This window comes from Coregonus lavaretus (genome assembly GCF_964263955.1).
Source record: "Coregonus lavaretus genome assembly, contig: HAP1_SCAFFOLD_1883, whole genome shotgun sequence".
Lineage (NCBI taxonomy): Eukaryota > Metazoa > Chordata > Actinopteri > Salmoniformes > Salmonidae > Coregonus > Coregonus lavaretus.
Genome location: NW_028158858.1, coordinates 280 through 17,500, shown reverse-complemented (window position 1 = coordinate 17,500; position 17,221 = coordinate 280). Strand labels below are relative to the sequence as shown.

At 48.3% G+C, this 17,221-nt stretch overlaps 1 protein-coding gene across 1 annotated transcript in view; it reads left to right on the top strand.

Moving 5' to 3' along the window:
• Window positions 1-16,539, top strand: part of LOC311123530 (serine/threonine-protein phosphatase 2A regulatory subunit B'' subunit alpha-like) — a gene marked incomplete at its 3' end in the record, with an annotated part of 28,479 nt that extends 11,940 nt beyond the window's left edge. Inside the window, exons 2-4 of the mRNA XM_084197778.1 lie at window positions 4,691-7,819; window positions 7,924-8,429; window positions 16,408-16,539. Of these exons, the coding sequence (XP_084053904.1) occupies window positions 5,416-7,819; window positions 7,924-8,429; window positions 16,408-16,539 (3,042 nt within the window). The 5' untranslated portion in view covers window positions 4,691-5,415. The remainder of the gene's footprint in view (window positions 1-4,690; window positions 7,820-7,923; window positions 8,430-16,407) is intronic.
• Between the last annotated feature and the right edge of the window lie 682 nt (window positions 16,540-17,221).

Below are 17,221 nucleotides of genomic sequence, written 5' to 3'. Positions count from 1 at the left end.
TTACTTACTTCTGTTCTTCTAATTTCTATTTCTCATGTTCTACTTGACTTATTTTTTTGTGCCACATTATACCCCTTTTTCTCCCCAAATGATAGTTACAGTCTTGTCCCATCGCTGCAACTCCCGTACGGACTTGGGAGAGCCGAAGGTCGAGAGCCATGCGTCCTCCGAAACACGACCCTGCCAAGCCACACTGCTCGCTTAACCCTGAAGCCAGCCGCACCAATGTGTCAGAGGAAACACCATACAACTGGCGACCGAAGTCAGCGTTTATGTGCCCGGCCCGCCACAAGAGCGCAATGGGACAAGGACATCCTGGCCGGCCAAACCCTCCCCTAACCCGGACGACACTGGGCCGATTGTGCGCCGCCTCATGGGTCTCCGGTCGCGGCCAGCTGCGACACAGCCTGGGATCGAACCCGGGTCTGTAGTGACACCTCTAACGCTGCGATGCAGTTCCTTACACCGCTGCGCCACTCGGGAGGCCATCGACTTGACTTTTTAATTTGTTTTCTATAGTACTACTGATATTGATTACTGTATTGTTGGGAAAGAAAGGCATTTCACTGTACTAGTGCACATGACAATAACAACTTGAAACTTGAAACACACAGAGAGAGAGAGTGAGGAGAGAGAGACAAGATAGAGGAGCGGGAGAGAGGAGAGGAGAGAGATAAGAGAGAGAGGAGAGAGAGAGGAGAGAAGGGGAGCGAGAGAGAGAGATCGAGACAAACTGCCACTCTGGCATGTCTCAGGAGCCATTATTGATCCCATGCAACATTTATTCAGCCCTGTATGAACTAATATCCATTCAGCTCAATTTGTGGGACTGTCCTTAGTTTAAATGGTGTTTAACCACTGAACTGAATACATGGAGTTCATTGGCCAGCTCCGCCTAGTTACTCAACCCACTTTATAGGCTAGTGTATGGGTGTGTGTTCAGTTTATGAGGAGCGTGTGTGTGTGTGTGTGTGTGTGTGTGTGTGTGTGTGTGTGTGTGTGTGTGTGTGTGCTTGCATGTGTGTAATATGGAGGGCAGTAGCTCTGAGGAATGTGTTCTCTCCCCCACTGTTCCACTGAGACTCCAACAAAACAGAGAGAGAGAGAGAGAGAGAGAGAGAGAGAGAGAGGGAGAGAGACAGAGAGAGAGAGAGAGAGAGAGAGAGAGAGAGAGAGAGAGAGAGAGAGAGAGTGGGAGAGAGAGAGAGAGAGAGAGAGAGAGAGAGAGTGGGAGAGAGATAATAGAAAGACAGGAACAGAGAGAGCGAGGCCCAGCACTACATAATGGTTATATCTGAGGTGTCCATTTCTTATCTGGATGGGCGGATTTAATTTAATTTATGAAGCGCTCAAAACTGTTGGTGAACCAGTCGAAAACAAAACACACGTGGACGTGGTGGAGAGAAACAGGGAAACGTCTGATCATGGATTAAAGACATGACACCAGCCAGGGAAATCAGAGTTCAATGGGACAGCCTTAGGGAAATCAGAGTTCAATGGGACAGCCTTAGGGAAATCAGAGTTCAATGGGACAGCCTTAGGGAAATCAGAGTTCAATGGGACAGCCTTAGGGAAATCAGTTCAATGGGACAGCCTTAGGGAAATCAGTTCAATGGGACAGCCTTAGCGAAATCAAGGACAGGTGTGTTTGTGTTTAAACAGACCTATAGTTCTGCTCCACTAACAGACTCTTAATACCACGACTGATATAAACATTTGAAAACATGTAGACAATCCTCCATTCACCTCTCTTCTTTCATTCTTATCCTCCATTCACCTCTCTTCTTTCATTCTTATCCTCCATTCACCTCTCTTCTTTCATTCTTATCCTCCATTCACCTCTCTTCTTTCATTCTTATCCTCCATTCACCTCTATTCTTTCATTCTTATCCTCCATTCACCTCTATTCTTTCACCCTTAGGGTGATCCATGGAGCACAGACACCAAATTAGAACAGATTAATGTTGGTCTTTCGTCCGTGGACGTGTGGAGTGTGTGACGTAAAATGCGTGGGCGTGGGTAATTGGCTAAACGGATGGTTACGTATCCGTCGGCTCGTCAAAAGTTCAACTCATCTGAACTTTTTGTCCGTGAAAATTGATGGAAATTGTATGGATATGGATGTGTCATCTCTGCTGACCGTCAACGTACGACTCCCACTGAGAAGCATTGGAAATCACTAGGGCTGGGAATTGCTAGGGACCTCACGATACGATATTATCACGATACTTAGGTGCCGATACGATATGTATTGGGATTCTGTATGTATTGCGATTCGTTACTGCGATTTTATTAGATGTTCCAAACATATTGCTCACCATACAGTGCATTCGCCAGGTCGCAGTTGTAAATGAGAACTTGTTCTCAACTGGTTTACCTGGTTAAATAAAGGTGAAATAAAAAATAAAATAAAAAAAATTGGAAGGTTTTCAGACCCTTTCCCTTTTTACACATTTTGTTACGTTACAGCCTTATTCTAAAATGGATTAAATAAATGTTTTCCCTCATCAATCTACACACAATACCCCATAATGACAAAGCAAAAACATGTTTTTAGACATTTATGCAAATGTATTAAAAATAAAAAACAGAAATACCTTATTTGCATAAGTATTCAGACCCTTTGCTCTGAGACTCGAAATTGAGCTCAGGTGCATCCTATTTCCATTAATCATCCTTGAGATGTTTCTACAACTTGATTGGAGTCCACCTGTGGTAAATTCAATTGACTGGACATGATTTGGAAAGGCACACACCTGTCCCACAGTTGACAGTGCATGTCAGAGCAAAAACCAAGCCATGAGGTCGAAGAAATTGTCCATAGAGCTCCGAGACAGGATTGTGTCGAGGCACAGATCTTGGGAAGGGTACCAAAACATTTCTGCCGCATTGAAGGTCCCCAAGAACACAGTGGCCTCACTCACTCTTAAATGGAAGAAGTGTGGAACCACCAAGACTCTTCCTAGAGCTGGCCACCCGGCAAAACTGAGTAATCGGGGGAGAAGGGCCTTGGTCAGGGAGGTCACTCTGACAGAGCTACAGAGGAACCTGTGGAGATAGGATAACCTCCCAGAAGGACAACAATCTTTGCAGCATTCCACTAATCAGGCCTTTATTGTAGAGTGGCTAGACGGAAGCCACTCCTCAGTAAAAGGCACATGACAGCCCACTTGGAGTTTGCCAGAAGGCACCTAAAGGACTCTCAGACCATGAGAAATAAGACTCTCAGGTCTGATGAAACCAAGATTGAACTCTTTGGCCTGAATGCCAAGCGTCACGTTTGGAAGAAACCTGGCACCATCCCTACGTTGAAGCATGGTGGTGGCACCATCATGCTGTGGGGATGTTTTTCAGCGGCAGGGACTGGGAGACTAGTCAGGATCGAGGGAAAGATGAATGGAGCAAAGTACAAAGAGATCCTTGATGAAAACCTGCTCCAGAGCGCTCAGTACCTCAGACTGTGGCGAAGGTTCACCTTCCAACAGGACACTGACCCTAACTTATTGGCAGACTAAATAGCCTTGGTTTCTCAAATGACTGCCTCGCCTGGTTCACCAACTACTTCTCAGATAGAGTTCAGTGTGTCAAATCGGAGGGCCTGTTGTCTGGACCTATGGCAGTCTCTATGGGGGTGCCACAGGGTTCAATTCTTGGGCCGACACTTTTCTCAGTGTATATCAATGATGTCGCTCTTGCTGCTGGTGACTCTCAGATCCACCTCTACGCAGACGACACCATTTTGTATACATCTGGCCCTTCATTGGACACTGTGTTAACAAACCTCCAAACGAGCTTCAATGCCATACAACACTCCTTCAGTAGCCTCCAACTGCTCTTAAACACTAGTAAAACTAAATGCATGCTTTTCAATCGAACTCCCCAAATTCAGGTGTGCCAAGCTTGTAGCGTCATACCCAAGAAGACTCGAGGCTGTAATCGCTGCCAAAGGTGCTTCAACAAAGTACTGAGTAAACGGTTTGAATACTTATGTAAATGTGATAATTTTTTTGTAAAAACATTTGCAAAAATGTCTAAAAACCTGTTTTTGCCTTGCCATTATGGGGTATTGTGTGGAGATTGATGAGGGAAAAAAAACAATTTAATCGATTATAGAATAAGGCTGTAACGTAACAAAATGTGGAAAAATTCAAGGGGTCTGAATACTTTCCGAATGCACTGTATATATACTCGGAGTGAAAGTATCGATATAATATCATCCAAAATAATATTGCAATATATAACTATCGATTTTTCCCCCATCACTAGAAATCACGGATAAGGATCAAATCTACAAGACAGTCTGGCCCCATTATACTCCTTCTGATCATCATCGCCTCCTTCTTTCCTTCTTTTCTTCTCAGCTCTCTTTGATCGGGAACCAGCGTGTCGTGTGTGTGTGTGTGCATGCGCGTGTGTCAGGAAGTACACGTGGTTTTGTACTCTTTGATGATAAAGGACTAAGATCCCTCATATCTACTGTCATTTGGAGGATAGCTGGAGGGCTGACAACACACATGCACACATGCACACGCCCCACCCCCACACACACAGAGAAAAAGAATTAGCTACAGGGTGACTGTCTAAATGATTGAACACTATATTTTTTCCCTCCCTCCCTATTTGTTCCCTCTCTCCTTCCTCCTTTCTCTCCCTCCTTTCCCCTCTCTCCCCCTTTTCTGTCAACTCACAGGTGGTGCCCTCCCGTTAGAAACACACAGAGACCTGCTTGACAGCGCAGGACGGAAGGAGGGAGGGAGAGAGAGAGCGAGAGAGCGAGAGAGAGCGAGAGAGAGCGAGAGAGAGCGAGAGAGCAGACCATCTGTGAATCACATCAAGGCAGCTGTGGTTAGAGTGGACTGCAGTTCTTTCACGAACGAGAGGCAGAGGGGGACAGAAGTGGAGAGAAGGAGAGAGAGAAGGACAAAAGGAGAGGGGGCCTGGGTGAGTTTCCAAGCCCAGGACGGTGAACCCTGATCAGGGGGACTTTCAGGCGACAGTGGGGTTAGACCAGGCCCCTGGAGTTCCTTTGGAAAAATGAGGAACTCTGAGAAGACAGTGTTTAGGTACAGGTGAAAATCAAATGAATCCTGACTCTAATGGATTCTGCGATTACAGCATGGATTGAATTTTTTTTCTTCTCATCTAAAGGGACATTTACGTTTTTTCTGTGGGCGTTTTTCTGTGTGGAAATGTGTTGCTTTTTTCTACATGAATTTGGAGTTTCAAATCTTTCTAGTGTGGATTTTAAGGAGGCTGTTTAGTTGACTCTGGGGATCTGAAACTGCCCCACTCATCTGAAGGGATATAATCAACATTCTGGAGTTTTTTTCAAGTATGGATTTTGCGTGCACTAACTGAGAGTGCTTTGTAACCTTGGTAACCAAGCGGTAACCAGGCGTCAACTGAGCGGTAACCATGGCAGCAGCCTATCGCGTGGTAGTGAGCAGTGTTAGTTGCTATAGCAGCGTGGTGGTGGATCGTCGGGCTCAGAGTCACGCGGTGCACTACTGCTCCGGGTCATGTGGGGCGCTGTCCCAGGGACTGGACTGTACTGTAGCCCACCGCAGCACCTGCTCCGAGCTGCTGACCGCCCCCGAACACACACACACTCACACACACCCCGACCCCTCACACACATTCACACACAACCTGACCCGAAACGCTAACTCTCCTCACCAAAACTTCAACACCTGTAAACTTAGTATCACCAGCTCTAACGGGAGTATTGGTGTTCCTAATGATCCCCTCTCTAACAGTGTTTATGGTGTGGTTGGTGAGGACAGTCCTCCATGGCGAGGTAAGAAGAACAACACTACTACCAGCTCTAGTCCTGACCGGCCTCTCCAGAGCTCTGCCAGTCTGAAGGACATCACAGGAGAAGCCATCAACCTGGCCAGTGGCAAACTCAAAGAGTTCTCCTTCGAGAAGCTCCGCCTCTCCACCAGTCACGTGACCTTCAGGAAAGGTCGCAAGGTAAGGCCGGACTCCTACAGCCGTCGGTCCACGGACCTCGACATCGTCTATGGACACTTCACCGGGAACGTCGGAGGAACCGGGAATGGGACTATTACCGGAAATGGAAACGCCAATGATGAGAACCTGCCGCCTTTCAGCGACACCCCCAAGGTGCTCAAAGGCCTATCGCCTGCTAGCATCACCGCCGGGGGCGGGTCTCTATCCTCAACCAGCCTATCCAGCGTCTCCAGGGGCGGGTCCACCGGTAGCCTATCCAGCGCCTGCTCCGGTTCCTTGGAGGCGGGGCTAAACACAGTGGCGTCTCTCTACCTCAGCTCATTGGCCGACGAGTCCCTCATCGCCCGGTTACTGGAGAAGACCCGTGCAGGGGAGGAGGGAGGAGTGGGAGGAGCAGGGGGGGAGGACATACGTGCCTGTCTGGACATTCTGGTCAAGTGTTCTGAGGACTTGAAGAAATGTACGGACATCATCAAGCAGTGTATCAGTCGGAAGAGTCCCGGGGGAGGGGAAGATGGGGGAGCCAGCCCTGAGAGCATCTACAGAGCTGTAATGACCAGACTGAGCTCCTACCTGAAGAAACTGCCTCTAGAGCTGGAGGGGGCTGGGTTAGGGTTAGGGTCAGGGGCTGGAGGTCAAGGGTCAGGGATTGGAGGTCATAGCGAGTTGGCCGAGCTGGTTAGTAGTCTGCATATGCTGCAGCAAGCTGCTGTCCCCTTCTCACCCATATTTGGGAATGATCAACCGCCACGGTATGAAGACGTTGTTCAGAATCCTCCCTTACCCAAGAGCAAGGCTATACTGGCATCCTCATCCATCGCTCCAGACTCCTCTCTCTCTTTGTCCACTACACCTGAGACAGCAGGGAGACATAAGGTTCAGACCAACGGGCTGCAGCACACACACTCTCCCTCACCGCATACACAAACATTGTCCATTTCTACCCCTCCAACCCAGACACACACACCTTCATCACAAACACACACTCCGTCAGCGCGCGCACACACTCCGTCCATCTCCCCCATGGAGGCTCTCTTTATTGAGGAGGATGCAGACCTGGGAAGAGGGCTGAACAGGACTTCCAGACACACACACTCACACACACCGACCAGAAGCCTCACACACACTCACAGTCGGAACGGGACAGCTTTTAGTCCACACACACCCCCCAGCTCCGCACACACACACCTCAGCCCCAATCTGCCACACGCACACTTTACACACACACTCCAGTCCACCGGTGAAGCACTCACCTCCCCCCCAACCTCCAAACACACTGCTCCTGTCACTCATAAAGACGACGACATCGACAAACTTCTGATGGACTTGGAGTGTCTGTCACAAAGCATGGGTCGGGAGAGAGACAGAATCAGAGAGGGAGAGAGTGAAAGAGAGAGGGAGCCTCCTCTCCCCGCTAAGACCAGACAGAGGGGGACAGGACAGGGGATCACCTCCCCACAAACCCAACCCTCTCTCCAGACACAAACCCAAATCAACCCCCAGGCTCAAAGGCCTGTTCCTGTTAGCCACCTAACCGCTAACGCCCAGGCCACTAGGTCGACCCCCAGCTCGCCTGCTCCTCTCCCCAAGGCAGAGGGCAGCGTGGTGGGGCTGGGAGATGAGGAGGACGGGGCCCTGCTGCTGAGGATACTGGAGAGCATTGAGAGCTTTGCCCAGGAGCTGGTGGACTCTGGGGGTAGTCCTGGGAACACCGGGAAGACTGGGGCTCAGAGCAAAGAGAAGGAGGTGATGAGACTCCTACAGGACAATCTGGCTACTGCAGCGAAGACTGACACTATGACACAGACACAGGCCAAACTACCGTTATCTCCACCAGCTGGTCAAGGTGATTGTCCATATCTATCTATTCCCATCCATGGTATTGTGTATGTGTTGCATGGTTCTGTGTTCTATGTATGTATCTGAACTGAACTGTGCCTTTACCTACAGATGGACCTGTATCCACACCTGTACATGTGGCTGCCTCCACACCTGCACCAAGACCTACAGCTGGAGCTGTTTCTGTGGCTTTACCTGTCTCTACAGCTCCCACACCTGTCCCTGTCCCTGTCCCCAAACCAGTCCCTGCCCATATCCCCACAACCCTAGCAGAGTCTTCTGCCCTGCCCACACCTGTTCCACCACCTACAGTCGTACCCACACCTTCAGAAGCGGCTACAGTTGGACTGTTAGAGGCCACTACACTCGAACGTACACCTGTAGAAGGTCCTACAGCTGAACTGACAGCTGGATTTACCACCAAGGCCACCCCTCCACCGGCTGTAACACCTCTTCCCTCCCCTGTCCCGCCCCCTACACCCACACCTGCAGAGGCACCTGTTGCTACCATCGCTGCTCCTGTTGCCGTGAGACACCCGGTTGCCCCTAGCGACGCGGTTGCCCTGAGAGACATTGGCTCGACGCTGCTCATCCAGCAGACGCCCGAGGTGATCAGAGTGAGTACCACTGACCGACGTGTGTGTGTGTGTGTGTGTGTTTGTGTGTACCAGACTGTCAGACTTCTATTAGTCAGGTCTGCCTGCCTCTTATGCGTGAAAGGCTCTTCCTCTGCCACTACAGCTGTTGAAGGAGACTACTTTCTCTATGTGTTCTAGTTGAGAGATGTATTGCTGGTTGGATATGTGTATATGTCCTAGCTGAGAGAGGGAGAAAGAAGAAGGGAGAGAGAGAGGGAGGTAGAGAGAGGGAGGTAGAGAGAGGGAGGTAGAGAGAGGGAGAGAGAGAGGGAGGTAGAGAGAGGGAGAGAGAGAGGGAGGTAGAGAGAGGGAGAGAGAGAGGGAGGTAGAGACAGAGAGAGGAGGAAAGGATGAGGTGGAGACGAAGTGGTGGCCAGCTCTCTCCTCTCCTCTGGAATGTTTGGGGTAATTTAGGGCTTTGTGCTGTCACGGGAAACAGAGAACTACTGCTCTGTGTTTGTGTGTTTGTGTGTGTGTGTGTCAGTATGTTAAAGTGGAAGGTACTTTAGGTTCCTGGGTGTTCTGTCAGTGCTGGGTGTCATGGTAAGGTCATAAATACAGTGCCTTCAGAAAGTATTCATACCCCTTGACTTATTCCACCTTTTGTTGTGTTACATCCTGAATTCAAAATGGATTAAATATATTTTATCTACACACAATACCCCATAATGACAAAGTGAAAACATGTTTTTAGAAATGTTTGCAAATGTATTGAAAATGAAATACAGAAATATCTAATTTACATAATTATTCACACCCCTGAGTCAATACATGTTAGAATCACCTTCGGCAGCGATTACAGCTGTGAGTCTTTCTGGGTAAGTCTCTAAGAGCTTTCCACATCTGGATTGTACAATATTGTACATTATTATTTTTAAAATTCTTCAAGCTCTGTCAAGTTGGTTGTTGATCATTGCTAGACAACCATTTTCAAGTCTTGCCATAGATTTTCAAGCTGATTTAAGTCAAAACTGTAACTAGGCCACTCAGGATCATTCAATGTTGTCTTGGTAAGCAACTCTTCCAGTGTCTGTTGGAAAGTAGACTGAACCAGGATTTTGCCTTTGTTTAGCGCTATTCCGTTTATTTTTATTCTAAAAAACTCCCTAGTCCTTGCCGATGACAAGCATACCCATAACATGACGCAGCCACCACCATGCTTGAAAGTATGGAGAGTGTTATTTTATTGCCTTGTTGCAAACAGGATGCATGTTTAAAAATAAAAAAAAGAATCTGTACAGGCTTCCTACTTTTCACTCTGTCATTTAGGTTAGTATTGTGGAGTAACTACAATGTGTTGATCCATCCTCAGTTTTCTCCTATCACATCCATTAAACTCTGTAACTGTTTTAAAGTCACCATTGGCCTCATGGTGAAATCCCTGAGCGGTTTCCTTCCTCTCCGGGCAACTGAGTTAGGAAGGACGCCTGTATCTTTGTAGTGACTGGGTTGTTTGTTTTTTCATCTACCATAAGGTGCCCTTCTCTGCGAGGCATTGGAAAACCTCCCCGGTCTTTGTGGTTGAATCTGTGTTTGAAATTCACAGCTCGACTGAGGGACCTTACATATATTTGTGTGGGGTACAGAGATGAGGTAGTCACATTAAGCACTATTATTAAACACAGAGTGAGTCCCATGCAACTTATTATGTGACTTGTTGAGCACATTTTTACTCCTGTACTTATTTAGGCTTGCCATAACAAAGGGGTTGAATACTTATTGACTCAAGACATTTCAGCTTTTCATTTTTAATTAATTTGTAAAAATGTCAAGAAACATCATTCCACTTTGACATTATGTGGTACTGTGCGTAGGCCAGGGACACAAAATCAAAATTTAATCAATTTTAAATTCAGGTTGTAACACAACAAAATGTAGGAAAAGTCAAGGGGTATGAATACTTTCTGAAGGCACTGTAGGTGGCCTACATATCAGCAGGGAGTAAGGTTACACAGCATGGTCAATAAACAGACAGGAGAGGTAGAAGGAAAGAGAGAAGGAGGGATGACAAGGAGAGAGAGAGAGAGAGAGAGAGAGAGAGAGAGAGAGAGAGAGAGAGAGAGAGAGGAGAGAGAGAGAGAGAAGAGAGAGGGAGAGAGAGAGAGAGAGAGAGAGAGAGAGAGAGAGAGAGAGAGAGGAGAGAGAGAGAGAGAGAGAGAGAGAGAGAGAGATGAAGTGGTCCTCTCACAGGATCTTCTCTCTGATTGGTTGAAGTGTTATTTTGGGACCAGTCTCTGTTGTTGCAGTGTCACAGGCAGAACGGGAGTGTGTGTGTGTCTGTGTGTGTGTGAGGTGCTGATTGGAGCACAGCAGGAGAGGGTGGGGGCTGTTGGCATTGGGAATGTTAATGGTGTCGTTACCAAACACACACACACACACACACACACACACACACACCAGGCTGACAGATAGAGGTGTGATGGGGACCTAAATCTGTCTACTACGGCATCCTGCTAACAGACTCACTGTCGCCACAGTGTAAACGGACCCTGTGTGTGTGTGTGCGTGTGTTTGTGTGTGCGTGTGTCTGTCGCCAAAGGGTAGGCTGACCCATTGCTACTGTTAGGTCACAGCTGAGTTTAGGAATAGCTCTGTGTGTGTGTGTGTGTGTGTGTGTGTGTGTGTGTGTGCTTTCTGACACCCAATGCCTCTATGGCACTCTGAGAATTATGCAAATACACCCCATCGCCAACCCCGCCCCATGTCCTAATTAAACATTACCCTGCCAATCACACTGAAGTGTGACACGGGTCCAAAGGCGGTGTGTGTGTGTGTGTGTGACAGAGTAATATAGGCCTTTCTGCACCTGTCAGAGTATTCCCATTAATCACCATGGAGACCAGGAGGCCAGGCCAGATAAATCCAAGGCCAGGCAAGCCTGTCGCACGCAGAGCAGAGAGCAAGACAAGACTAGCAGATCAGACAGCAGAGAGCAGACTAGCCATTTGGATAGCCGACGGTCCTCCTACCCTCCTACAGTGACTGCATTTCAAATGGCACCCTATTCCATGACCAGGGCCCTAGGCAATAGGGTGCCATTTGGGACGAAGCCAGGCTTTGGCTCCAACACTTACACCAATCCAAAGCTTTTAAATTCAACAGGGGGAGTGAATGAGTGGCCGTGACAAGTTACTGCTCTACAGGAAAGACCCAGCGCAAAATACAATAAAGCTGAAGGAAAACGTGTGAGAAAGAGAAGAGGTCGACAAGATGAATGTAGGGGTAAACAGCAGGGGTTGTTGTCTTTGGGTTGGTACTTAATGACATCACCTCCCGACTGCTTCCACAGGAAATGAGGTCACAGCAGGAAGCTCAGCCAAGCGGTGAGAGAAGCCCCCTCCCCCTCTTTCCCTCTCCTTCTCTCTCTAACACACAAACACACACACACCTTGGACTCATGGAGTCTGTGTTGCTATGTGTAAGGAGTTTCCAACTCTGACAATAGCCTCCAAGGTTAGCCACCCCCACACACACACACACACACACATAGCCTCCAGTCCCATGGTGACATCATACACCACTCCCAGTGCAGGCTGGGATATTGTCCAATAAACACAGACACATAGAGAGAGAGAGAGAGAGAGAGAGAGAGAGAGAGAGAGAGAGAGAGAGAGAGAGAGAGAGAGAGAGAGAGAGGAGAGAGAGAGGAGAGAGAGAGAGAGAGAGAGAATGGCATGATATACATTGTTACACATACAAGAGATCTAAAGAAATACACTTGACGCCATCACATTCCTCTGCGCACACACACACACACAGACACACACAGACACACAGACACACACACACACTCTGCACGTACACTCTGCACACACTTTTTATACCTGAGGTCACCTTTTTGCTTTTTGGCTAAGAGGAAAGGATTTACAGTCTCTCCGATCACCTTAGCAACCATTGTCTGTTTACACAACTTCCTACATTTGTAATAATTGTGTGTGTGTGTGTGTGTGTGTGTGTCCTGCAGCTCTCTGCTGCCATCTAGTTTTAGTCTGCTGTTAACACACAGAGTTAAACAGGAGACATTCACCAGGGGCGACTTCATCCTCCTCCTGCTTCATCTAGGAGCTCTGCCTCCATCTGTTGGAGGAGAGGGGTACTGCAGTACAAGAGGTCTGTTGGAGGAGAGGGGTACTGCAGTACAGGAGGTCTGTTGGAGGAGAGGGGTACTGCAGTACAGGAGGTCTGTTGGAGGAGAGGGGTACTGCAGTACAAGAGGTCTGTTGGAGGAGATGGGTACTGCAGTACAGGAGGTCTGTTGGAGGAGAGGGGTACTGCAGTACAGGAGGTCTGTTGGAGGAGAGGGGTACTGCAGTACAGGAGGTCTGTTGGAGGAGAGGGGTACTGCAGTACAGGAGGTCTGTTGGAGGAGAGGGGTACTGCAGTACAGGAGGTCTGTTGGAGGAGAGGGGTACTGCAGATCAGGAGGTTCAGTCTTTCTAAAGCAGGCAGGGGTGCTCAGACAGCTCCACAGGTGTACAGGGGAGGGGAGGGTAAAGGAGGAGAGGAAAGATGGAGGAGCAGGTGTTTATCTGGATCTGAGTGTGTCTAGAAGAGAGAGAGAGAGAGGGGGAGAGAGAGGGGGGGAGAGAAAGAGAGAAATAATGTATATGTTACAGTGCAATCTGACAGGTTTCTGACATAGTTAGGAAATAGTCAGTGTTATGTGGTAACTACTGGGTCTGGTCAGCTTCCAACTTAGACACATAGTGCCCTCTTGTCTGCTTGTGTGTGGGCGTGCGCATGCGTGTGTGTGTGTGTGTGTGTGTGTGTGTGTGTGTGTGTGTTGGGAGAGGAAGTGAGTCTGGGAATAGAGCAGAGATGTGAAATGCGTTTCCTCGTTGTTGGCACGGTTACCCTGCGAACATTCCGACCGATGCAGCCAATCCAAGCCAAGGGTCGTTACCACGGAGATGGCATTTGGCATGCCTATTTTCAAGTGTGTGTGTGTGTGTGAAGTCTGCCTAGTTCTTGCTTCAGAAATAAGCCTATAGAGTTAAGCCAACCCCTTGTCCAGTTGACAACAATAAAGGACGTCACAGTGGCACTGACAGTTAATTCTATGGCACTTTCATAAATGTTGTTGTGAAAACAAGTATCTAACAATAATATGAAATATCCAACAGTTCTGGATTTGAGTGCACAAGCCACTCAAACTAATTGTAACACTCTCCTTACTCCACACCTTACTGACAAAGTACTTCCAGCTTTAGCACTAGCTAGCGCTGGTAGATAAGGGAAGCTAGCATGTGTTGAAGGTTTATTGACTTTTCTCTGAAATATTGCTGTAATTTCACATAATGGTTCCACTTTGAAGGAATAACAACTTATCGGCTTTAGTAATTGTTTACTTAAAAGTGAAGAGATTAGGGGAGGGGAGAGGAGGAGAGGGGAGGAGAGAGGAGGAGAGGGGAGGAGAGAGGAGGGGTTGGAAAGAGAAAAGAGGAGGGTAGAGGAAAAGGGAGGGCAGGAGAGGGCAGAACGTGGCCTAGGGTGGTCTAGCGGACTGGTCTAAGCTGCTACCTCCGGTTCACATAAACCACTGCAGCATGGATTCAAATCCACTGCTATTTCAGCACTCTCTTCTCTGCTCTTTTCACTTTTCTCTCTATTTCTGTACTGCCCCACTCCTTTATAAAGACATTGAAAAGAAGAAGAGGGGGTAAGGGGAGGAGAGAAGGAGGTAAGGAGAGGAGAGAAGGAGGTAAGGAGAGGAGAGAAGGAGGTAAGGGCAGGAGAGAAGGAGGTAAGGAGAGGAGAGAAGGAGGTAAGGGGAGGAGAGAAGGAGGTAAGGGGAGGAGAGAAGGAGGTAAGGGGAGGAGAGAAGGAGGTAAGGAGAGGAGAGAAGGAGGTAAGGGGAGGAGAGAAGGAGGTAAGGGGAGGAGAGAAGGAGGTAAGGGGAGGAGAGAAGGAGGTAAGGGGAGGAGAGAAGGATGTAACGGGAGGAGAGAAGGAGGTAAGGGGAGGAGAGAAGGAAGTAAGGAGAAGAGAGAAGGAGGTAAGGGGAGGAGAGAAGGAAGTAAGGAGAGGAGAGAAGGAGGTAAGGGGAGGAGAGAAGAAGGTAAGGAGAGGAGAGAAGGAGGTAAGGAGAGGAGAGAAGGAGGTAAGGGGAGGAGAGAAGGAAGTAAGGAGAGGAGAGAAGGAGGTAAGGGGTGGAGAGAAGGAGGTAAGGAGAGGAGAGAAGGAGGTAAGGGGAGGAGAGAAGGAAGTAAGGAGAGGAGAGAAGGAGGTAAGGGGTGGAGAGAAGGAGGTAAGGGAAGAAGAGATGGAAAGAGAGGAGAGGCCTGTCAGCGAGGAAAAGAGCACGCAGCTGGGTCAATGACATCTGTTCAGGGTCCGCTTACACACACACACACACACACACACTGGTCTGCGCTTAACGCTGAGATTTATGACTCAACAAGTGCAGGGGCGCTCTAGGAAAAGAAATCCAACTTTTTAGCTGTCACAAATAGCAGAATGGATTATTTTTTTTAATGGTGCAAGCTGGAATTCCATTGCCATCACAGTTTAGCTACATACAGACAGTGAAAAACTGTATGCTAATGGATGACCCTAGCTACTAATAATAGCACTCAGCAGTTGCAACAGAAAACCACAACAAAGTCGTGTGAGCCACAGAATCCTTGAGACAACGTGCATTGCAAATCATGCAGGCAAAGAGAGAGGCTTACAGTACTATTTACAAGTATTGGAACTTCTCCAGCTCTTGGAGGTGGCGCAGTGTGTGTGTGTTATGGATGTGACCTTGGCGTGAGAACACTGCACTTCTAAATAATTGTGTGTATGTGTGTGTGTGTGTGTGTGTGTGTGTGTGTGTGCATGCATGTGTGCGTGCGTGGAGGGGGAGAGCTGAAAACGCAAGGTGACTCCGTCACTGAGGCTTTGTGTCATACACACACACACACACACACACACACACACACACACACACACACGGTGGGATTATTCCCTTCGTGTCTAACGTGTTTGATGTTCCTGTTGTAACTCTCACACCCTGACCCACCTGTCAGCTACACAGCTCTGTTCAATCCTACTACCAACTGGTACGTGTAACCAATTCTCTCCTCCAACTTCCTGCAGCGTTTAGTTCCAGCCCTGCGCTAACATACCTGATTCTATTAATCAGCTGTTCATCAGGACATTGATTAGCTGAATCAGGTGAGTTAGAGCAGGGCTGAAACAAAAACCCTACACACCCAGTGGCTCTGTAGTAAGAGGATTGGTTACCCCTGTAATAGATTGTAAGACTCTCCTCATGTGGCCTTCTAGTCCCAACTATAACTACTCTACTAGCAATACACCTGATAAGGCCAGTAGCCACAGATGTTTTATCCTTTGGTCACTGGACTGGGCACTGGTTGACGGGTTAGACGTACAGTAGCACTGCAGACCAGAATTGAGGATTGTAGGTCATGCACAGCCACAGCCACTAGATGGGGCTGAGCTATCCTCCAGTCCAGACTTCACTCAGAACATCCAGAATACTGTTGAGGCTAACTTTAGCCAGAGAGGCTAGGGGAGTGGGGCAGGTGGGCAGGGGAGGGGGGGAGGGGGGCACACACACAGATATGCAACACGACCAAACCGAACCCCCTGCCCTACCCTTTTGCGCAGGACAGCCGGTGTGCTGCTGTGTGTGTGTGTGTGTGTGTGTGTGTGTGTGTGTGTGTGTGTGTGTGTGTGTGTGTGTGTGTGTGTGTGTGTGTGTGTGTGTGTGTGTGTGTGTGTGTGTGTGTGTGTGTGTGTGTGTGTGTGTGTGTGTGTGTGTGTGTGTGTGTGTGTGTGTGTGTGTGTGTGTGTGTGTGTGTGTGTGTGTGTGTGTGTGTGTGTGTGTGTGTGTGTGTGTGTGTGTGTGTGTGTGTGTGTGTGCGTGCGTGTGTGTGTGTATGTGTGTTTCGCAGCCAGCGCTCGGCCTGTCTCATATTTCCAAGAGCTGGTCTCTCAGTTTGATTCTCAGAGCGACAGGCTACAGAAGGACTATACCGTAGAACCAGAGAACCACAGGGGAGACGGGAACTTTTCTAGCACTCTGTTGGGCCACGTATGGACACCGGCTGGCCCGCCGCTATGGTTTTACGAGCTACGCTAGGAGCTAACACATGGAACATATCAGTGCACACACGGATCAGCTACGGACTCAACCCTGAGAGAGAGAGAAAATATAAGTGTGTCTGAGTGTATGTCTACATTATTTGTCAATATTACAGTGTGTGTGTGGAAGTGAAGCAACAGGAAAGTTTGAGTGTGTTGAGAGTGTGTGTGAGTGTGTGTGACTGGCAGACATTTAGTGAGAAGCAGCTAGCTGCAGGTGGACTCAGAGCCTACTCAGAACACTGTCCAGTTGGATCTTCCTTCGTTTCTCTGTGCACTTATTTTCTTCTCTTAGGGGACTGTTCTTTTCCTCCACTGGGTGTTCTGGTCTTCTTCAGTCTGTTCTCCTGGATATGTGAAAGGAATCATCCCTCGTTCCATTGGACAGAATGGAGAGAGTAAAATACTTCAAAGAAACAAAATAGAAAGCTGGAAACCATTGCATGGAGAGAGTGAAAAACTGAAAAGAAGAGAGAATTGTCGAGCTGTGGTCTGTAGATAGACTGTAGACTCCATAGATCTGTTGGTAGTCTAGTCAGTAGTCCTGTCTGTAATTCTATACCACGGCCGGTCCGTGGTTCATCTGTCTCTCAGGGGGTTTTGCTCCACCCTCCACCGACACCAGCTGGGAATCTGATTGAACTTTGAACTTGAAGATTCATTTAACTTTGAACTTGAAC